Genomic DNA, 24,965 nt, shown 5'->3' on the forward strand with positions numbered 1-24,965 from the left:
TAATGTCAAAATGACCCGAAACAGAGGACGAAAGTTAATGAGAGATAGCTGACATGTAGTTGACTTATAATTAATACAGTGTCTAAAGTGGACCATCGAAATAAAGTGTAACCATGAGGCTGCATCATTACTCTGGTTCAGCATGAACTTCTACCTCAGCAGTCACCACCACTGCATCTGCATTTACACCTGTACCTGCTTCTGAATCTGTGCCTGCATCCACAGCTACATCCACATGTGCTTGTGTGTCTGCCATCCCTTCATTTTCATTGGCTGCAGCCTCGACAGGCATAACATCATCATATTCCTCCTGATTCTCTGTCTCCACTTCATAGGTGTCCTCATCTGCTGAGAACATGAAGGAAAAAGGTCACCACCATTTCCACAAGGGTACAAAATAAATGCAAACACACACTGCGAGGTGTGCATTTTAGTGCTGTACCAAGAATGTTGTTGGGTCTCTTGGGAAGGAGTGGGAGGTCGTCATCAATGTGGGTTTGGTGAGGAGAGATGTCACTGTTTTGTCCCTCGATGTCATCATATTCAGTACCAGAAGAGCCTTGAATTCTATCATCTGCATCCTCGTCTCCTGTTGGAGAAACCACCAAATATGATTTATTCTTACACAGACAAATATAATATATATTTATTTAGTGAAGATAATTATGATTTCATTATTCCAAATCAGTTTAACAAATGTGTCCATTTTCTTATAAAATGTGAGAGTAAGGATCATTAAACAGCATTGTATATACAGGATACTGTATGATTGCTAAATATGCGAACACTATATATATATATATATATATATATATATATATATATATACAGTGTATATATATGTATATATAACATATTTAGATAAATCTGTAAATATATTATATATTAATTTTTATAGTTTTATAGTTCATAGAGTCCGAAAATGTCCTTTAAATTTCAGTCAGTTTCATATTGATTCATTTTAATGTATTTGGCCTAAAATGGGATGTTATTTTAGTTGACCAAGTTAGTTTATTAAACATTAAAAAAAATCTGGAAAACCAATGTAAATAAAATCATTTATTTATTATATCTTGTCTTCATTATTGTTTGACAAAATGACAAAAGTCATGATGAAAAGTCAGTAATTTTTTTATTAATTTTACAGTGTTACAGAACAATTGGATAGAGAAATGGATGTGTAGGCAGCTAGAAAGACAAATATTTGAAAATCTTACCTATTTTGTTCTTGTCAGAATCCACATCCTCATAATCATCATATTCTAATAATGATGCATTTCCTTGAGTCAAATCTGAAACAGATTTAAATTTGCTTAAATTTAGCTTAAATTTGCTTTAAATACTATACAAACTGTATATAGCTACATTTCCATCAGATATAAATGTTTTTAAATGTTTTGCATGAGCTTTTTTTTTTTTTTTACAAAAACATTAGCTTATTTCTCTATATTCATATCTTTCGAAATTGAATAATAAAATGATATACCTCTGTCCTCTTTCTCCATGTTATTCATTTCATTCCTATCACTGTTGATGTCTTTTCTATTTTTATTTCTGTAATGTCTTACTGCAAAGAGAGAAACAGGTAGAAAATTGTGCTTTTGGAGGTTGATAAATGGATACAGTTAATATTTTGTCATATGTTAAAGTTATATCATTTTAGATTTTTTTTGAGTGTTGTGCATCTGTTGGCTATTTTTCAATCTGTAGTGAGACAAAGACAGGAAACACTGCCACCAACAGATTAAAAATATGAAGGCACTTCAAATATCACTGTAACTTCAGCTTGTAAATTAATATTTGTCTGCAGATCAAGACGATGTCTTTTTGCATGGTGCAAGCGATACTCACAGGCTAAAAGAAGGCGTTTCCTATTCATCCACATAAAAACCATAATCAGCCCCAGCACGGCCAGAGATAGACCCACTATCAGACCAGAATTCACTCCGGTTTTAACTTCTTCAATATAACCTGCAGTTTTAATGATAGTTTCACAGGTCAGATTATTTATTAACCTTTAATCAACTTCATGCAAGAAAGCAAGCAGTGGTAAAACAAATACTAAAAAGTTTTTTGTTTGTTTGTTTTTACCTTCACATTGGATTTCAGCAGGTGTGCAGGGTTCTTTCTTTACTTCTTTTAAACGCTTCACACACTGAGAAATGCTGAGGGGCTTCCCTGCACAATTTATGGTCACCATTTCTTTGGCTATTTTGCTTTCATCCACAAGTTTTTCAACGTTCGTGCAATTAAGCTCTCTACAAACCATTTTAGTATCATCCTTATTTAGTTTTCCACAGACATATTCCCATTGATTTCTATAGTTAACCGCAAGCTTCCCGCCACATTTCTTAGTGGAGCCGATCTTAATACTATCTGCAATAAAAATGTAAGTTCTGTCAGTGGAAGTAACTGGAAGTATGTTCCATACATTTGACTAATCTTTTTAAAAATGTTTAAAAACTTGTATATATCTGTTAAAAGTGAATTACACAACACAAAAACACAATACAAAAACACAAACATATAGATAAGCAAACAGAAATTGACCAACAGCCACAAAACTCAAATGATTTTTAATGGGATGTTTAAAGGTACACTATGTAACTTATGACCCTCTAGCAGTTAAATATGTCCAATATGTAAGATTTTTGGATTAAAATATCCAAAAACTACTAGAACAATGTTATATATTTTGTTGACTTGTGTACTTACATTATCCCAAATGTTTCCAAGATTCTTTAAATCCAAAGAAATAAGCAATTTTAACCTGGACACGGACTGTGTCTGTGCGTCGCCTATCAATGACGTCATAACCACATTACCCTCGATTTCTGATTTTACTTTGTAGAACCCATGGAAACACCAAAGACACTTTAATATATTATGTGTTTTATTAGACAGATGAGCAACTGTTTGGATACATTCATCAACAGAAAACTAATTATTGTTATATAACTCACAGCAAGATTTAAAATTGTTTAAATCTAATTTTCTTGATTTACCGTGAGTACCATGTTTTACCATGACTAATATCGATCTAGCTTACTGCAGTGTGCAACAAGTGTCTTATAGTAGCTGCCGAGCAAACGCAGAGTAGCATTATAACAACTTTAAACAAATGTATCTAATTTGATAAAAAAGCGCTGTGTTACCCCACATACTCATGACCGGAAGAAGCGGAAGCGGTTGTCTGCGACATAAGGGGGGCCTGTTTTGAAGCCCCCCAAAAAATGAATCCATCTATCATAAATATAATCCATACGGCTCCAGGGATTTAATAAAGGCCTTCTGAAGCAAAGCAATGGGTTTTTGTAAGAAAAATATCCATATTTAAAACTCTATTAACTATAATAACTATCTTCAGGTAGACGGCCGTACGCATCAATTTGTGGCGAAAGAGTAACCCCTGACCCGATGCATGAACCAAATGGAAGCTCAGAGGGTAGAGCAAAACAAAACAAAACACCAGTCACAAATTAAAAGTCTAAAATGAAAAATTTTAAAGAGAAATGTCGGAGGATTTCGATATAAGAGAAGAGGAGCTTCGGTTTGTTGCACAGCCATATTTGTTTAAACCGCGAGAGGCGTCTAAGCTTACGCTACTCCTACATCATACATCGTGTCAGGGGTTACTCATTTGGCGCAAATCGACTTGCGCAGTATGCGTACGGTCATCTGGCGGAAACTAGTTATTATAGTTTATAAAAGTTTAAGATAATAGTTCTGGTGGATGAAGGGCCCCTCAAGAGGTAAAGCCCAAGGGCCTCTGATAGTCTTAATGCGGCCCTGCACTCCCACACATACACACGCCAAAGTACCTGAACTTTTCTCTATTTACGGATACGACAAGGCACGCATGGGCGAGTGACGCAATTTCCCGTGAAAAAAATGCTGACAGATCTAAAAAATAAACACTTATAACCGGCTTACCATAGTGAATCAGGGTACGACAAAGCACATTTTGCAAAAAAAGGACTGATGATGGATTGACTCATTTAAATGTTAAGTTTGAACAAAAAAGTTACATAGTGTACCTTTAAAAGAGGAACTACTACATTTCAGCATCAACTCATTATTTGCAGTAACAATCCTAATTTTAGGAATTATGTGTATGACTCACTTCGACAGGCCACAGAAAGGACGTTCTTACATTCGCTCTTCTTAAAGCCACACTGCCACAGCAGCGTCTCCTTGCCAGTGCAGCTGAAATGGTAGCAATTTGTTGGAACAGGGACTGTCGTACCCCAGTGGTGGATGGCCCTACCACAGTCAAGGCTGTCACATAAATCATCGGACATCACATCATTGAAATGAGATGCACAAACACTCTCATTATTTATGAGCACCTTGCCTGTGCATCCGTTTGAGAGCATAATGTTTGGAAAATCACCTGGAGAGGAGTGAAACCAGACTGTCAGATATTCCTGTATTGTATGTTTACAAAAAATAATTAAAAAATTGACGTCCTTTCAAATCATGAGTTTGGCATTGGCACAGTATCTTGAATTGAAATTACTTAAATGCAAACCAATAAAATTCAGCTAAACAGGCAAAACACTAAATACTGGCATGCTGTTTAGGTCCATTTTGAACACTTTGGGGTAAATTAGAGCATTCTGGGAAATTAAGTGGTCTTCAATAATGGTTCGAATTAATTTATAGTTTATATAAAAATATGATGTGTGTTTGTGTTATTTTAGTATCATTGAGATACTATTTTAGTTTTATTAATATTTTGAATTAGTTTTTATTTTTATATTTTTCATTTTTATTTTATTTAAAGTTTTAGCAATTTTGCTGTTCTTGTAATTTTTAATAGTTTTTGGTATTTTTAAAAATATGTCTACATAGTTGTTATAAATTTTTGTTTTACTTTTTGTTATTTTAGTATATCAAGTTAAAATAAATTAAAATGAGAAATGTAACTATAATAACCCTGATATACTGTACATTTAATATATATATTTAAATTCAGTTCAGTTCCAGTTCAGTTATATATATAAATGTTAAAAAAAAAAAAAAGAAAAAAAAAGAAAGTTGTCAATGCTGCTAAGAAAATACTGTTCTCAAAAAGTAAGAGTTTATAACTGAGGTGATTCCTACCGTCACACGTTATGTTTATTTGCGTAGGCTGGACGGCCGGATCTTTTCTCTTGCATTCCCACATATCCGTCTTCCACAAGCAATTATAGGTCTTATTCCACCACTCTTCTGTGTCTGTGGATATAGTGAAGTTTGATTTGTAGTTTCCACACTGTAGATAATTGCACAACTGTTGCCCTGCCTCTGGGCTCCATCCCTGTACGTTGACAGACTGTATTTTTCCTCCACTCAGAGCATATACAGGACCACTGCATGGGCTTTTGTTTTTATACAGGAGCAGTCGTTCCCATCCTGTTTACATGAATGACAGAAATATCAAAGGTTTCTGTTAGCATGTTTAAGAAGCAGAGGTCAAAGTTCAGAGGAGACGCAGAAACTACACCCTTCACCTAAAAAAGAAATGTATGCACATTTCAAAAGAGTTATTAGCATCAAAAAAGTAAATACCTGTACATTTCAGATAGCCGACAGTGCATGTTTTTTCACCTAAAATGCCTTTGAGGTTACATTCGGAAACGGAGTTGTGATTACTCTCACATGTAATTCTTCCTGATAGTCCTTTGCTTTGGGACTTGTCTCGCAAAGGCACATTAGTAGAGTAGGACTCCCCACAATTCAATTCCTTGCAGATTGTATTTTTAAGATTTTCATCAAGACTCTCTTCGCAGACAGGTTTCCAGTCCCCAGAATAAAACAGTAACACATCTCCAGCGCATTTGTCTCTTGGATCCTTCAGTCTAGCTTTGATGCTGCCTGTGGGAGTGTATCAAACAAATATTTATTAATTGGCTCTTCACATTGTCCTCAACCCTGGATTAACATATCATTTAACCTAAAATTAAGAGCCATTTTAATTCTGGGTTAGAGGCAACATTTCTAATTCTGTAGAAAGTGTAATGCTTGCCTCACAAAATATTCAAGCACTTTGTACAGTCACAAAAACTTTCACACGCTGTTCAGTTTCAGCATCTAAGAGAAAAAATGTTCAATAGTGATTGTCCATTGCACAATATTGGTCTAAAAATGTCTATTCAAGACGAAACTGGAAGAATTATTATTGTTTTAAGTTCACTGTTGTTGGGATACATTTTATGTGACGCAGGTTTTACGTTCTTAACATGCTGTATTTTTCTAATCAACATTTTTAACCTTTTAAATATGCAAGTAAGTACCCTAACCCAGGGTTCACATGTGTAGGAAAAGGTACCCATGAAAAGATGTGTAAAACATGGAACAAAATAACACATTTTAACTAGAGATGCAACAATACTAAATTTCTCCGCCAATACTCAAAAGCTGTATTAGTGACGTCTTTCTGTGGTTGAAACACTGATCGAGCGATTACATGAGGCATGATTCTCAACATACTTTTTGATGTTCATGCATGTTTTTTTGTGCTATAACTTGTATTAAAAAGAAAGAGATGACTCGTGATTTCATGCTGCTACTTGAACTGATGCACTAATATGTCACGTCACATTTAAAAGCATAAAAGGCCATTTATTGTTTAAATTTCATGATAAAATGGATAGAATCTGTAATCTGACACATTTCTCCGCCCCTTTTGATTGACAGGATATAATGAGCCCTGATCATCAGCTGTTTATAAACAATCAGCCAATGGCCGATAGTGAACATAATTTTTATATATATAAAAAAAACATACATCTGTGCATCCCTAATTTTAACCCTTAACATTTTTAAGTATGACAAAAAATAAATAAATAAAAACTTGCCAAAATTCTAATGACTAAAGGAAACATAAACATTTGGCGGTGAATAAAGCAACTGTACACATTACCTGTGCATATCACTTGGGCTGGACCGTTGCATTTGGAGTCATTCATGGTAATAAATTTGCACATGCTCATATTTTGCCTCTCCACAAAGCAGTACACACTATAGTAGAGCACAGGTGGATTGTTTTGTGTTGAAGATATTAACTGGCCCTTAATTGGATCACCACAGCCCAAGTTATTACAGATCTTTTCGGACTCTTGATTTTCCCAGGTGTCCTTGCAAACTCTTCCACAATTTTCACCTCTGCAGACCTCCACCGTTCCCCAGCATTTTTCTTTAAGGTTGTTTTGAAGCACCACACTCACTGAGCCTACAAGTGGCATCATTAAAAATATAATTATATATTAATATAAAGTATTTTACATACAGCAATGGGAAATGTACGCTATGTAACTTTTGGCCCTCTAGCGGTTAAAAATAAAATAGCATCCATCTTGAAAATCAACATTGCTTTAATTGTGCTTCAGCTTTGCTCCTCTGCAGATGAATGTGGTTTGATGGCACTGGTGTACGGAGATAGAGGACATCTTATCAGAGTGGATGAACAAATAAATTACAGTTTCAGTCACACTTTATATTAGGTGTCATTAAAGGGATATTTCACCCAAAAATGAAAATTCTGTCATCATTTACTCGCCCTCAAGTTGTTCCAAACCATCAACTCTTTGGTTATCAACATTCTTCAAAATATCTTCTTTTGTGTTCAACAGAAGAAGGAAATTCACACAGGTTTGGAACAACTTGAGGGCGAGTAAATGATGACAGAATTTTCATTTTTGGGTGAAATATCCCTTTAATGACACCTAATATAAAGTGTGACCGAAACTGTAATTTATTTGTTTTGAATTTTTTATTGAATTTTTACTTTTGGGTGAAATATCCCTTTGTACTTACATCAAAAAATAATACAATGTACTTATTGTGTTCATATTGTATTGCAAAACACTTCTGTTGCTATTGAGGTGGGATACGGGTAAGGTTAGGGACAGGTTTCGTGGTATGGGCTCAACAGTGTAATTATAGATGTAATTACAGAAATTAATTACAGCTGTAATTATATGCAGGTATTTTTAAAAGTATAAGTACAATGTAAAAAACATGCACGTACACAGTAAGTGCATTATTAAATAACTAATTTAAATGTTAATATAGTAGTTGAATGATCCATGTCAGGGTTATTATAGTATATACTGTATAACTAAAATTAAAACTGAAACTAAAACCATAAAAAAATTACGTCACATTTCTTTAATTTAGTTTTTTAATTTTAATTTAGTTTTATGTACTAAAATAACTAAAAATAAAAATGAAACAGAAATGAATAAAAACTATATAGACATTTAAAAACAACAACAACAAAAAAAATAATCAAAAGACAAAAACAACACAATTACTAAAACTTTAACTAAAATTAAAATGGAAAATATGAACCTGAAAACTGATCTAAAATATTAATAAAGAATATAATAGTATCTCAATTATACTAAAATAACACTGATTCATGGTTGATATTTATTGTTGTAACAGCACACGTTAATGCACAGGGCTATTTTCTCTGTGTATGGATATGATGTGAGTGCTGGGCAGATTAATTACAATCAGTAATCCTTTACTTGATACAAATTACAGTAGTTAGTATCGTAATCTATTACATTACACATTTTAAGTTATGTAATCTGATTACTTTTTGATCCCTTTTGACCTAACTCATTTATCACATTGATTTGAAAAGATTAATCCTGTAGCATGTTGATATAAAAATGCAAAGAGAAATAAAATTTGTTATCAACAACACCTACATCAGGCTTTCTGAATCTGTTTGCGTAGGAACTGCAGAGGGTTCGTAAATTGACGAAAAGCTAATGATTAATTAAGTCTTAAACATGTTCAATTAAAAGAAAAATATTTTAAAATAAAAACAATCGAAACAAAAAATAAACCTACTAAAAAATATTTTGTTTATGCCATGTGGCCTCTCAATTTTCCATGTAACTATAGCTGCCAAACTAGTTCCTATGTGTGCAATTCCACAATACTGGAAGACTTTCCGAACAAATACAAGCAATAGGCTTTTTTTAAGGAACATTTAAAAGAAAAAATAGGAGAATTAGAGAAAATTACTGAATTATGAATACTGCCATTTTGAAAAATAAGTAATGATGTAATCAATAAAAAGTAGTCAGATCAGGAGTATTTTAAAATGCAATATGATCTAATTACAAGTATTTAATATTAGGAATCTGATTACATAATCCAGATTACATATAATCAATTACTACCCAGCATTGGATGTGACATGCATGAGTGAATGGCAGTGAAATCCATCCCGACTGCTATAAAATAATGAACTGTTACAAGTTTATCAAAGAGTATTTAGGTAAAGACATGGTTTGGAAGATGGTTGGGAGAATTCACCACAGGCAAGATGGGCTTTTAATAAAATTTGGCTGTCTATGCAGTAAATGCAAAAAAAACCCTTTTTTTTTTTAAATCTGATGTTGGTCATTATTCTGTTTTGCCAAAAACTATGCATGTAATGCACTTTTGATTTTGTGTAGGTAACACGGAGAAAGAGCACAATTACATATACCACTGACATTACAAAGCTGGTTGAAAATCAGCAAACTTATCCTTTAAACGAAGAAAAAAAAAATTAAAATTGTACATCTTGATGGATTTCGCATGCATTGAACAAATTTAAAGAGATCATATCATACATTTCCTCCCTTTCCTGCCTATCTAAATTGCAAGTAAGATGTTGAGTGACAGAAGAGTTTTTCTTTTTTGAACTATTTGTGCTAAAATGTTTAATTGATTAAATTAGAATAAAATGATAGTCAACAGGCAATCATAATGGGTCAATAGAGGTGTATAAGACACCTCAACTAACAAACAAATGCTACAAAAGTGTATGATATGGTCTCTGTAATGCTAAAATAATTTAGTATTCACACATTCAATTATTCAACTCACAGTTTGCTAAACAATTCATATACTAGGGTGAAAACAATGAGACATTGTGGTGGCACACATACCTGAACATGTGACATTATTATCATACGTGCTGTTGATTAGATTACCACACCCCATTGCGTGGCATGTGTCGCTGGCTTTTTTCTCATTCTCTTTCTTTTGTCCTTTAGGCAGGGGTTTAGCTTCAGCCTTATCAAATGACTTGATGAGTATTTTTCCCTTGCAGGGTGAATCACCTTCAAAGAACATAAGTTCTTCCTCTGACAACGAAGATAAAGGATTTGTGGTTACCTATAGTGCATGTTCTACATGAAAAGTAATCAGAGTGACACCTTATGTACTTAATAAACAAAAGTAAAAACTACTGGGATGAAGTATGTTGAAAAATTATTGTGAAAATATGTCAAAAAGTTAGATAAAATAAAAAATAAAAAACACAATATTGGTATATATATTAATATTAGATTATTACTTACTTTGGCAAATGATTTGTACATTTGGATAAGCTGGATCTGTAAAACGACTCGTCTGTTTCAGGCACTCATGGAGTTTTGCTGAAGAGCTTTTACAGTCGACATTCCATGACTTCAGTTGCTTCTGTTTCCCTTCGATGAAGTACTTTTTATCCACTTTAGTAGATTTACCACATCCGAGATGTTCACAAATAACGTCTGAGTTCCAAGTGGTCCAGCCTTTGGAGCTTATGGACCACCATGAGCCCTCCCATTTCAGCTCTACACGTCCAGAACAACGACCCAGACCATCACTCAAACGCACATCCAAGCTGCCTGCCGTTAAAAACCATCATATTTTATTACTGCATCAGTTACAGGTGATTTGAGTAACTTTCCTAAATGTTCTGAGTAGGAATAGGCATTTTTCAAAAATACTGTATTCGAATATTTGGGCTCATAAAAAGCGAATATTCGAATATTTGTTTATTTAAATGACGTTTAACGAGAAAGATGTATTTTTTTTATTCATCAAGTCACCATTTCTGAACATGCTTACGAAGTAGGCAATATGCATAACAAGCTTAAGTTATATCTTCTTTTAGTTGAAAACATTAAACAATATGTGTAAACAAAAAATATAAAGGATAAAAGCATTTAATCTCAAGGAGAGCGAATGGAAAAATGCTAAAAAAGCAGACTAAAAGCAGTTATCGTGCAGAACGTATACACTCGAGTCAGTATATGTTTATCGTGTTTATATTGTTTCACATGTTCATGTTGAAAAAAACAATAATATCCACATGCTCGGGTGAGAAAACGCGCTCCGCTGACAAACGTTGCAAAGATAACGGTGTGCTAAACGAAGTTTCTAACAGCACTTTGTGTTTTCTGTTCTCAGATCCCCCTTGATGAAACTTAAGGAAGCTTATGTCTCGAGATCATTTTGCTATCTGATAAGGCAGGGGTGTCAAACTTATTTTAGGTTGAGGGCCAAAAAATGTAAACATGTGCGGGGCAAATTTTGTTTCAGTTACATTAATATTAACCATACAAACAACACATTCATTTGCAAGAAAGAAAAAAAAACAATAATCTTTGAAAACTGCATTTGTTTCTACTGTGAAAAGACTTTATTAGATTTTTAAAATAATGTTTTATTTAATTTTTTTATGGCCAATTCCAATTTTTTTGGAGCAAATTTGATACCGGTTGCCAATTTTTTTCTTTAAGCAAATTTATTTGTTGTTTATTTGTTCTATAATAAGCCAAACTGGCCTTAAACAAAAATATGTGTGGCCATTTGGTATACAGGAGGCACCACTGCATTTTGAGCATGAGCAGTTGTTTTTGATTTAAATTAGATTGTATAATTTCAAAATTTACAAAAAAAACAGCACAGTCTGACTTTATAGCTTTATGAAATTATGCTACATAAGACACCTGCACAAAACAACAGGGTTTGAGATACATTTTCTCTTGTTTGGTGGGTGTGTCAAAAATGTCAGCCCAATCAGCAGCAACATGTATATAAACCACCTGGTATTAAAGAGACAGCTCGCACAATGGGTCCAAGTAAGGTTGATTTAGTGTTGTCACGGTACCAAAATTCCAGTAGTCGGTACCAATACCACGAAAATTTTAAGGTTCTCTGTACCAATTTCGGTACCACAGCAAAATCTGTTGGAACTATTTTACTATTTTATATAGTCTATTTTAAAAACATATTAAATATGATTTGGAGCATGTGTGTATGTTTGTGTGTGTATATATAGGCTACCTCAATGAAATACATTTTGAAATATAAAAAATAAATAAATAAATGCTCAAACATCCATTTTGTACTGTTGAAAAAACCAGCATATGCTTGTTAAGGTAGGTTTTGAAGCTGGTATGCTGGTTTGAGCTGGTTTATGCTGGTCAAGTGCTGGTCCTATGCAGGTCCATGCTGGTGCTGGTCCTAAGCTGGTCCTGGACCAGCATGGACCAGCTCAAACCAGCATACCAGCTTCAAAACCTACCTTACCCGCATGTGCGTGTTTATTTTAGCTATTCCGTCAGTGAAAAAACACACTACAGCCTGTAAAACTATGATATAAATATCGGTAAATAATGGTAGCCTAAATAACAAGAAAGTTAAATATTATTCAAAAACATTCGTTTTTTTTATTTCCACACAAAGATGCGTCATATAGCCTACCGCTCTGCGCTTTGAGAGGGATGTGGGACACGAGCAGGAAAGAGACCATTTCTCTTTAATAATATCTTCATGTTATCTCCTGATGTTACAAGCAACTGAAACTTCTTGTAAAAGGTCTGAAGAGCGAGTTTTATCCTCCGCAGGGGCAAGACATTCAGAAAGTAAAAATCTCCAGCGTGTGTGAAACGCGCTATACAAATAAACTTGACGCGCCTTATAAAGTCTAATAACAAGCACAAACTGTGTTAAATAGAAATTGACGTGCAAGCAAAAAGGTTTCTGTCCTACAGTGTTTTTTCTACTTTACCACAGTAAAGAATGTGAATAGCCTATAATAGGCCTAAATGCGAACGAAAGGAAGAAACCTTTATAATCCCCTTCGTGAGTCAAGATTTGGGAAAAGAAACATTGATTCCATGTTCAGTGTAATAACTAATGGAATATTGTTAAATTCTCTGCTAATCGGGTGACCAGATCGTGATTCGCAAAACAGAATACAAAGCTTAAATTTATGGACTCATGTACCTCTCTCATTCGGCATGAACTAAAATGTTTTCATGGCTGCGATGTCACATTTAATTGCTAACCTATTATTTCTTTTGTAAACAAAGCTTTGTGCTTCACTCGTGTCATATTCAAGTAAATACTGGCACAGCCCTAACAGTGGGTACCTAATATACCCGGATTCTCGGTACTACCGGTACTACAGAAATGCGGGTATCGTCACATTTTCAAAATTAAAGTACCGACTTGGTACCGAAGTACCGGTACTTTTGACAACACTAGGTTGTTTACAAATGTGTCCGCTGCAGCTCGGCATATCAGTATAGCATATCAATTCTTCAAAAAGAACACAAAGAATGGCCTTCTCAGCTGCCATAGTTGCAACTCTTGCGTCATCAGAACAGAGTGTTCAATGTACCACCATTTCCGTTTAAAAAAACGTTTTGCAAGGTTTTGACGGGGCTGAACGCAGCCCTGCAGTCATGAATGTATAGCTGTCTTTCCTCTTTCAACTGGTGGATTTCATGTGATTTCTCATTACGGTGGTGATATTATGACAAATAATTTTCATTAATTCATTTGATCAAAAGCAATTCCATTTTGTAAGATCATTTAAGTTCATTTTCATTCAAGTAAGTCCAAATTTCGAAAAGCAGACGACCCCAGTGCATTTACTTATAACTGTGCGTTTTAGTTTGCGTGCTTGGGATTTATCATGGATTCACTGCATTTACGGCCAGAAAAAGCAACATAGTAAAACCAGAATATTACTTTTATTTTTTTAATAATAATTACAGATTGAATATTCAAATATTCGACTATTCATGCACACCCCTAGTTTTGAGTAGATCATAATTAGTTGCAAGGCGGTCTCAGTTACCTGCACATGTAACTGTGGTTGTCGGGCATTGTTTATTCTCACGATTGGCCAGGCAATGCCACAGTGACACCTCGTCGCCCCAGCACTCAACGTTACTTAGCATTCCAGCATTAGACATCATGGGGTACTGTGTCTGTTTCACATCCAGCACCTCTCCACAGCCAAGCTCTCGACAGACCACCTTCCCCAGATTCCGAGACAGATTCTGAGACAGATCCCTATATGATTCACTGAAGCACACTCCATACGTAGAGTTGTTGTTCACATCAAAAACAACTTCTCCAAAACACTTTGACTTGAAGTTGCGGAGCTTGACGTTGTCTGTGAACACAGAAAATGTAATTGTTACAATACCTAATAAACAAAAAAATTAAAAAAAGGATTCAAATGAATTGAAATAAAACATGTGCAGTTAGCATTTAATAAAACTTGTATGCATTATTAACACAAACTCTAAATGTACATTAAACAAGACAATAGGAATGAATGTTATGCTGACTAATGTGTTAAAATATATAATATAAAAATAAAATAACAGTAAAAACTCAGTGACTGTTTCACACTTAAAAAATCTGAAAAAAATGCATGAAAATAAAATTGTTTTCTCTTTCTCTATATATTATTTAATAAGATATCTTATTTGTTATGTAGCTTATTTATACACATGTATAAATATAAGTACATATAAATATATATTAATATTTTTAGATGTCAGAACTATATTCACATTCATAGTAATGTGAATATAGTTCTGTGTGAATATAGTTAGTGTGTAATGTCAACTGAAACTGTCTACCCTATTACCATAATAATAATAATAATAATAATCATATTATTAAATTGCAAGACATTAAAATGTATTAATTTATCCTGAGATGAAAAAATACAATTTTCTATTTGTAATAATAACACTGCACAAAAACATAAATAAAATATAATAATACAAATAAATATATTGTCTATTAATATTTTTAGTTATGTCAGAATTATATTCACATTTTACAAAGTTTTACAACCTTGAGTGTGTAATATCATCTCAAACTTTCTACCCTATTACCATAATAATAATAATAATAATAATAACAATTAACCTATCATTAAATTGCAACACATATTAAAATGTATTCATTTAACTTGAGATGAAACAATACAATTTTCTATTTGTAAAAATATTAATATATTTATTGATGTAATATTATTCAAAGCAAAAAAAAACTGAGCATTACCTGAGCATGTCAGTCGGAGGTTGTTAGTTTCATGATTGTTTGTGAAATTTCCAGTGGCACCACAATTTAATTGTGTACAGTTGACTTCAGGGGTGACATTTTGCTGCTGGAGAGGATTTCCTGTGGTACTGCAATTAAACTGTGTACAGTTGACTTCAGGGGGGACATTTTTAGTGGTACCACAATATAATTGCTGGCAGATGACTTCAGAACTGACATCTTTCTTCTGAAGAGGAACCCACGAATTATCTGTGAAATTGTGCTTTTCCACCAACCCAGAGCAAACATTGTCGCCATCTCGCAGACGAAACCTACTGTGTTCTGTATAATACAAGAATTTCAGTGTAAATATCGCTGTAGGGCTGCAACAATTAATCGATAAAATCAACAATGAAAATCATCGACAACTAATGTCATTATCGATTAGTCGCGTCTGCCCACTGTGCACGGAAAACTTCTGCCAGTCGCATCAAATTACAGCACTGAATAACACATTTCTATGGATAAAATGCATTTAAAAATAGTGGAGGAAACAGAGTGAGATGCTGCTGGAAAGGTATGTGATCCAAGCTGCCCAAAACATGAGAATTCTTTATTTTAAGTTTCAAGCTAATGCATTAGCGTAATGTTTAACATGGCTTGCCCTGTCAGGCGCCTTGACAGATGCGTGCGCTGTTTAATGTGTGATGTTTCCTCAGCGCAAAACTTTCATTTTATGGTTATATCCTTATCTGTAAGTGTTACAAATTCACACGAGTATTTCCATTTTCCATGAAGGCCCGTCCTGACGTTAAACTTCAGACTTTACTAAATGAGCACCGACGCAGGTATGCGCTTCAAACATACGGGATGCATTAAAGAGGAAGACAGTTAAAATTCAGCGCAAAAATATTAATTTTGCTGATATATCTGTTGTTGGATGTTAGGTTTATGTTTAAAAGTCAACATGTAATTCAAGTATTTTATGAGAGTGGTAACTGTAAAGGGATAACAGCGTGTGATTAAATATAACTGTAAGACGTTTCTTAAATTTACAGGACAAAGAAATGACAGTAACGGGTTACTGTGTCTATAGTGAAAGTGTGTATTTCTGCAGAACATTCCTCTTATCTGTTAACACTGAGTTTGTGTTTTTCTTTATTATTCTTCATTTTTAATGGAGGGATTTAAACTGTCTTTTTGCTTTATAGCTCTTTTGAATATGGAATAAATATAGATATATATTTACTATATATGTTTCTTCATAGCATTCAGTTGGCACGTTTGTTTGAAGGACAGCATTGGGCAATATGTGGAATAGTGTGTTGTCAATAAAATAAAGAAAAGAAAATTGGGCTTTTTAAAATCCGATTAACCGAAGAAATAATTGGCCAACTCATTTCAGTGCCGCTTTAGTTTCCCGGATGAACAGACTGATTTACACTGTTGCTACGGATGATGGTGAATATTAGAATATCAGAACTGACTGATATCAGAGCGAAGTACTGAAGAACAATATTAGCTTTACACTTACTTTTGCAGATCACACTGGCTTGTTCTGGGCAGTTTGATAAATCCATACATTGCCAAGAGTACTTCTCATCGCCAATACAATCAAGCAATACAGTTTGTTCGCTCGGTTGTCCTTTGAAGATTCTAGGATTAGGGATGTAATGATGATCTCCACAACCAAGCTCCTGGCATGTCATGTTTGCTGTGTTGTTATCTGAGATTAAAAAAATAAATATATAAAGACAATCCTTGCGTAAAGTGTCAGATACTATTTTCAATACTTAAGCTTTTCTCAAATAATATTTAAAAATGTAGAAAAAACATTATTGCAGGGCAGGCCATGAAATTCAAATTGGTCTTTTGTGGATTGCAGTCTGTCTGTTAACTTTGTTGTTTGTCATTGCATTAGACAATGAAATACAAAACAATATAAATATTTAGTGTTCCTACACATTTTCGATTGCAAAATTCCATACTTTTCAGACTCAAATTTCCAAACCTCTCTGTAGATTTTTTCAGACCAGCATTATTTTCAGCATTATATTTAGTATATAGTAGTCAAAAATATTTTTATTTTCTGTTTTCTTTTTCCACTGGTTTTCTCGAAGCGTTAACATGGTTTTACATGATTAAAAGAAACGCTTTATAACCTGCATATATTCACCTCTCAAGCATCGGTTTGATATTGTAATCGTGGTTTGATGTTGCACGATCACCAAACAGCAAAGTACAGTCTGAATTATATCGTTTGCTCCTTTATCTGTTGCTGGTTTAAGTGGCACACACACATTCGTTTAGTGAAGTTCAAAAGAAACTTGCATAATGAAAATGTGCGCCTTGAATTCATTCAGCCGTGTTCGACAATCACTAATCCGGCACTAAACTTTTGCCATGAAATTACTCTGCTTGAATATAAATTTATTTTTAGAAATTCTCAATTTTAGAAAAGTAATTACACTGTAAAAAAAATATATTTTCATGATTTGCTATCACAACATTTTTTCTTTTGTCAAATCAACTTAATTAATATGGTTCAGATAACATCATATTTTGAGTTTCTGTTGATTAAACCAATCACCATTGTATTACCTCAGATTTTTAATTTCAATGAACTCAAAATTTTAAGGCAACCAGGTAACTTACTTTTTAAAGTTAAACCAACAATTTTTTTTTACAGCATATTAATAAATAAATGTTATATATATACATACTACCGGTCAAAGGTTTTTGAACGGTAAGATTTTTTAATGTTTTTAAAAGAAGTCTCTTCTGCTCACCAAGGATTCATTTATTTGATCCAAAATACAGCAAAAACAGTATGTGAAATATTTTTGCAATTTAAAATAACTTCTATTTGAATATATTTTAAAATGTATTATCAATGTTGAAAACAGTTGTGTACAATTTTTTTCAAGTTTCTTTGATGAATAGAAAGTTCAAAAGAACAGCATTTATCTGAAATAGAAAGCTTTTGCAACATTATAAATGTCTTTACTGCCACCTTTGATCAATTTAATGCGTCCTTGCGGAATAAAAAAAAAAATTTCTTTAATTTATTTCCAATAAATAAATAAATAAATAAATAACTCTTACTGACCCCAAAGTTTTGAATGGTAGTGATAATGTTGCAAAAGCTTTCTATTTCAGATAAATGCTGTTCTTTTGAACTTTCTATATTTCTATATTTATGAAAATAAATAAATAAATAAATGTACACAACTCTTTTCAACATTGATAATAATAATAAATATTTCTTGAGCAGCAAATCAGCATATTAGAATGATTTCTGAAGGATCATGTGACATTGAAGACTGGAGTAATGAAAATTCAGCTTTGCATCACAGGAATAAATTATATTTTAAAATATATTTAAATAGAAAACAGTTATTATAAATTGTAAAAATATTTCACAATATTACTGTTTTTGCTGTATTTTGGATCAAATAAATGAAGCGTTAGTGAGCAGAAGAGACTTCTTTGACATACTGGTAGTGTAAATATATATATATATATATATATATATATATATAAAACAGCAAAGTTAACAGACTACAATTCACAATATATACATGAAACAGAACATTTGTTTATTGGGCTTTAAATAATGATTAATATATATATATATATATATATATATATATATATATATATAATATAAATATATATATTGCTCAAAATGTGGTCAAAAGGTGTTTGGATACTTCAAGAAAAACTGAACTTGAGGAGAACTGACCTTCACCCACTAAATGACATTGATTAAAAGTCACTGCAAAAGTGGCTCAGAAAAGCATACTTTCTTTGCCAATACAATTTGGTTTGCGTTTTTTATGTAATGCAATGACATTCAGACAGTCATAATGAAGGCATAAATGACATAATGACATAAATGAAGGTTTATGTCATATATTTAGTGTCTAAGAACTAAAAAATAAAATAGTTTTTGTCCACTAACCCCAGTGAGAATTACAGACACCAAAGGTGTCGTTCCCCGTTGAGAACTCCACCACTCCAGCACATTTATCCTTCTGCCCGTTCAGATTCAAACTCAGTTTAACATTTCCTATGGTGAAAAGCTTGGCATCAACAATGTGTATTGATTCACCAAGATGACCTCAAACATAAATATGAATTTTTTTTTTTTTTTTTTCACAGTTAAACATGCAAAACCAGGAACACTACCTACCAGAGCACTTCACAGCAACAAATCTATCATTGCACTGTATATCATTTCCACCAATATATGAGCAATCCCAAAGGCTTGTTTCAGTAGAATTGCAGCTCACTTGATCCATCAAATATTGTTTGGGTGGAGGTGGATCTTTGTACATCGTCATTTCCATACCAGAGTCGATAACGTTCCCACACTTTAATGATTTACACACAACATCTCCATTCTTGGAGTTCCACCCATAATGACACACCAAGCCCCACGGGCCTTTACCGTTGCGCACCTCCAGCCGGCCTTTACACGGGCTGCCAGATCCACGTAAAATCACATTGAGACCTGCAAAATGAAATTATGAAATGACATTAAAAAACAAGAATATCATAATTACCATTTTTTTGTGAGTTTGTTTTCTTTTGAAATAGCTACACTTCTATTGAATGCAATAAAAGATTATACATTATAAAATTATAAAAGTTATACATCATCACTTTTATCAGACATCCTGAATTTATGTTGTAATATAAAAATACTATATGTTGTAATATAAAAAAAAGGGAAAAGAAAGTTCATTTATATATTAAACGATATTATATAATATCATCAGGGTCAAGGTGTCTCTTTTAACCTTATATGGTCACTGGAAAATGTGGTTGTGAATTCTCAGAGCAGATGAACCACATGTTCTGCAGAAACTGCTGTGGTCTCTTATCTGCCTGTGGCTTTTGGCTCTGAAAAGTTGCATGTTTATGCAGATTCTGAGATAAACCCACTGCACATAAGCATCGACCAGTTAACCACAGGTATAACTGTTTCTTTCCATGCATGGCACATACGCTTGGCACACAAACCACTGCATGATCTTGGTTTCGGAAATCTTCACGTCTATAACTTAAAAGAAAATTTAGTGCAACATTTATGTACTACATTAGGGAAACTCATGTACCGTGTTTTAATAATATGCGAATGTATTCATGTATTCCTACCATTTTTGCATAAAGTAGATAATTGCCTAATAATAATAATAATAATAATACATTTTATATCACAAAGATGCAGATCATATTTTACTATAGATTAATCGATTAATTTAGAATGAATGCTAGTGATTTTTATTTTTAATATTAAATTAATTAGTTGATTTATCCTGAGAGGGGACAAGAAACAGAAAGGCTGAAAGATGCATTTATGCAGTTATGTATGTGAAAAAGTATAACCAAAATTGGATATTTTTGTCAAGTTCTTTCTTTCTTATTCATTCATGTTAAATTTCTTTTCAAATTTAACTAATTTATATTTTCTCGGGTACTTGATATTGATCCATATGTATGATCAGCACTCTAGTTAAATAAGTAGGTAAATAAGATTCCAAATATTTATAATAAATAGCCAAATAATTATAAATTATTATTTACATTATAAAAGTATTCCTAATGCATCAAGTATTACTATTTATGGTGGATGTTTTCTAAGTACCCAAGAAAATTAAAATTTAGTTACATTTGAAAAGGAATATGAAATTAATGACTGAATAAATGAATACATTTATATAAAACACACATATATAAAATATAATTTATGTATATAAAATGTGTGTGTGTGTGTGTATACATATACACAGTCAAACCAAAAATTTTTCAGTAATTTTTGACATTTTTACTAGTGGGTTCAGGACACTATAGTTCATTTATGTAAGTGAGGATAGCAAAATAAAGTAAACTGTGACATATTATACCCAAAAATTCTTCATACAGTGGACTACCAGTAAAATTGATAAGAATTTGGCACCAAAAATCATTCAGACACTTTGACCTGACCATGTTTTGCTTAAGTGTTATCTGACATAATTAAGATTATTTTTTTCTGACACAGTTTAACTCTGAGATCTTGTCATATTTTATTACCATTTTTTTAAACTACAGTGAATAAACTGTATTAATTAATGAAATGTTCAAGGTGTCTGAATACATTTTGGTTTGACTATATATATATATATATATATATATATGTGTGTGTGTGTGTGTGTGTGTGTGTGTGTACGTATGTATATAGCCTAAATATACATATATACATGTTGTCATAAAAATTTACTAAAATTGTGTTCTTAAACACCTCACGAACATTACGAATAATTATAATAAATAATCAAATAATTACAAACCATTATTTACATTATAAAAGTATTCTTAATGCATGTATTAGGCTAATATATATTACATATATTACATTTTATATTACATTATGAAGATGAAGTACTCATAATTGAAATTAATAGCAAACAAATAAATAAACAAATACATACTGAAGTTTTAAAAAAAAGTGGGCTTTTCTAAACTTGTAGTTGTAAAACATACTGATTAGTAAGAGCTTCATTTTCACAATTATCTTTTGATCTTCAGCATGTTTTACTAGCTATAGATTTTTTATATTTTTTATATTAAAAAAATGTGTGTAGTACTTTTAGTTCTTATCACATTGATTATCTCAGTCAGATTTTCCTGCTTCTACTGAAGCACCAGATGCTCTTTGTAACTTCTCAAATCACGCTGGAAAACATGATCATCAGGTTTTATTCATGTCTGCTCAAGTGCTATAGTGTCAAGGCAAAATGTATTTTCATTCAAATTGTTATCTTGGTAATATAATTAATGAATTTGTTATCCCTGGATGGAGCTCTGGATAGAGTTAGTCCAGGAAGATTTGTCTGTAAGGGTACTGTTTAAACGCACAGCTACCTGACAAATATAAATAGTTATCCCTCTGCGTGAGGAAGATCCGTTTAGATCTGCTCTGACAGACAAAAAAGTTGAGTTATCCCCCCAGCGTGAGGAAGATCCATTTAGATCCGCTCTGACGGACAACAAAAAACTCCCTGAAACTTCCTAACTATTCTATCCAGATAGCGGAATTCTCTGTTTTTACTGTTATTTCTATTATTATGTATTTGGTTCTTCTTTATGTAAAACACTTTGAATTACCATTGTGTATGAAATGTGCTATACAAATAAAATTGCCTTGCCTTGAATGATAGGCTACATAATGAAAAATGTTGCACTGAAATAAAAAAGAACGCAAAAAACTACTTTTGGTACCAGATTAAACAATATGCAAAATAAATAAACTCGCATGTTACTTTTATATTTGTTTAGCCTACATCCATTAAGTGCCCCATTAACAACAGTATATGGAACACAATGGGTGTAAACAGGGCCAGAAATCAGAATATGGAATTTGTTTTAATTAGGAAACACAATTTCACTTGCCTTGAATAGCTGATATTTGCACATGCAGGAGCAGCAGGAACAACATGACTTCTGAAAGGAGGACGGAGGAGAGGGACAGGCCAAATGCTGTACCTGCTTTTAAGGGCTCTGTGATGTCACTTCATTTTGTTAACATCCTGTTCATTTCCTTCATCTGAGATAGAATGAGCCCTTGTATTTAGTTAAGCAGTTATTTGCTGATATTCTTCTCCTCAAACAAAGCTCTGTAATCTATGGAAGCTCGTTTCCGCCGCGGGGGGAAAAAAAGTAAAAGTATAGAGACTTTTTTCTTTAATATCACAATTCGGAATTCTCACAATTCACTGTTTTTCTCAAAATTGCAAGTTTTTATCTCACAATCCTGAGGGGGGAAATGGACAGATCTCGTAATTCTGACTTTTTTCTCATAATTGTGAGACATAAACTAGGAATTGAGACTAATAAAGTCCCAATATAAACTCGCGCTGCCTTTACTCCAACTGCAGCTAGAGGTCAGTGTTGCGTAATCATTTTCCCGCCCTTCACAGGTCATGCTCGTTAGTAAACGTATGAAAGCTGCAGAAAAAGATTGATTATTCCTACTATTTTACCGTTTCTGTTCTTGCTAGTTGCCTTGAGAGGAAAGGAGAATCAGGAAGGTGAGAGAGGAAAACAGAGAAGCAACTCTGGGAAATGGCTTCTTTCTGTAGATGCTAATCTGTGTTGTTCACCCCAAAATGTCATTACACTTTCAGTACTAAGCAAACAGCTTATATGTTGTGTTTTGGATTCTGCAGTACCTGGAGGAAGGTATCCATTAGCATTCCCATTCAAACATAATTCCAGACATGCAAAACCTGGCCAGCTTTATCCACGGTTGAAGGGAATGAAGGTGGAGTGAAGCTTGATATCGACTCACATTCCTGTAACAGCTTTGATTCCATAAAACAAGCCTATAATCAAATGAAATGTACAGAAAATCCAATAAAGTGATCATCATATCAAAGTTAAACCATAGTAGGCCTATAGGGCATAGAGATCAAGTCGGCATGAATTGAATATTTTCTGAATGCATGTTATAGAACTTCTTGTAAACAATTCATATATGTGTGTACATTTTGTTTGTTCTTTTTGTTGAACATAATTTTTATTAAAAATATATTAAAGCAATCCTCCGGTGAAAACAATGATTTTTCTCTAACTTGCAGTGTTGCCAACTATTTTCAATGAAGCTAAAGGCTGCACAAAATATCGCTAGATGATGTAATGCGCCTGCACTTTACATTTGTTTTCTCTCCTAATCCATGCTACAGTACATATTGTATTTTAATATAATATTTAGCCAAATGAATAAAGCTGCACTCATTTAAATATTTTCTGTCAAGCAATGGAACGAGTATCATGTAGCGACTGACTAAATGTCAGAGTCCAAAAAGTCGCTACATTTGTTGCTAAAGTTGCTTTTTTGAACAAATTTGCTAAGAGTCGTTAATCTAGCGACAGTCACTAAATTGGCAACACTGCTTGTGACATATGCTGGACTCATTTAGTCTGCTTAAACCCAGAGATGGGCATAAATACATGAAAATGTATTTAAAATAAAATACAAAATACTCTGTGGAAAAATGTATTTAAATACAAATACAGTATTTTGTATTTTAAAAATACACAAAATACATGTGAAACTGGCCACCCACTGAAGTATCACTATTAAGGCCCATTCACACCACGAATGATAACCACAAAGATAACTATATTTGCATATTCTAAGCATGCGCTTTTGTTGCTTTAAATGCTCAAGCTCTGTAAAGTCCCACTGTAGTTAATAATTTTATCCCTTAAAATTCATCTTTGATAATCAAATTGACATATTTAAACTGTTTCCTGTGAAAATATTTTCATGCCTTCAAATAGCTTAAATTTAACTCAACACACTTGCTTCATTTAGTGTACGTAGGTCCATAAATGTGTAATTTAGTTCCCGGCTCCACTCAATCACACCAGCTCTGACTACCTGAACCACTCGGTAACTGTAGAAAATGCTGCTGCTACACAATGGCAAGTGGAAATATTGGTTTAATTCAGACATGTTTGAACAATCAGAAGAGTGAGAGTGAATTATACAGGCTCGTCTACAAGTCGATGTCCGAATGGTAATGTGTTTTATGTATCGCTCTCTATAATATCGGACACATAACAGAAAGTGATATGATTTGTCTTTGGCTTGACTAAGTTATCAAGCAGCTAATAATGTGTTGCTAATGTTACAAATTTTAGAAGAAGAAACAAACGCACTACCGTCTGAGGTGCCAGTCAGGAGGGATAGGTCCAAATATATATGAAAAGATATGACTGCACACTCAACTTGCAAATAGTTTATTTACCTGATTATTGCTAATGTTACAAACCATGATCTTATTGCTTAT

The 24,965-nt window shown here is 33.1% G+C and overlaps 1 protein-coding gene across 2 annotated transcripts; it reads right to left on the bottom strand.

Moving 5' to 3' along the window:
- Positions 1 to 5: 5 nt before the first annotated feature.
- LOC127518098 (scavenger receptor cysteine-rich type 1 protein M160) lies at positions 6 to 19,650 on the bottom strand. Of its 2 annotated transcripts, none has more exons than XM_051904444.1 (17): positions 19,316 to 19,650; positions 19,085 to 19,192; positions 16,655 to 16,846; positions 15,142 to 15,462; positions 13,916 to 14,236; positions 10,356 to 10,667; positions 9,942 to 10,139; positions 6,908 to 7,216; positions 5,554 to 5,859; positions 5,107 to 5,397; positions 4,124 to 4,393; positions 2,092 to 2,376; positions 1,852 to 1,971; positions 1,487 to 1,567; positions 1,218 to 1,292; positions 443 to 589; positions 6 to 348 (listed from the first exon to the last, which is right to left on the bottom strand). In XM_051904444.1, the coding sequence occupies exons 1-17, from the start codon at positions 19,470 to 19,472 to the stop codon at positions 128 to 130; spliced, it is 3,714 nt and encodes a 1,237-aa protein (XP_051760404.1). In that variant the 5' UTR covers positions 19,473 to 19,650; the 3' UTR covers positions 6 to 127. The 2 variants fall into 2 exon arrangements, with proteins under 2 accessions (XP_051760404.1, XP_051760405.1); XM_051904445.1 differs by having other exon boundaries at positions 6 to 345; positions 19,316 to 19,648.
- Positions 19,651 to 24,965: the final 5,315 nt, after the last annotated feature.

This window comes from Ctenopharyngodon idella, chromosome 8, assembly GCF_019924925.1.
Source record: "Ctenopharyngodon idella isolate HZGC_01 chromosome 8, HZGC01, whole genome shotgun sequence".
NCBI lineage: Eukaryota > Metazoa > Chordata > Actinopteri > Cypriniformes > Xenocyprididae > Ctenopharyngodon > Ctenopharyngodon idella.

Coding starts and splice junctions, on each gene's coding strand:
- LOC127518098 (XM_051904444.1), bottom strand. CDS start 19,472: ATGGAAATGACGATGTACAAAGATCCACCTCCACCCAAACAATATTTG. Junction 14,237..15,141: donor CCTCCGACTGACATGCTCAG/GTAATGCTCAGT, acceptor CTGTGTTCACAG/ACAACGTCAAGCTCCGCAAC. Junction 10,668..13,915: donor AACCACAGTTACATGTGCAG/GTAACTGAGACC, acceptor TTTTAACGGCAG/GCAGCTTGGATGTGCGTTTG.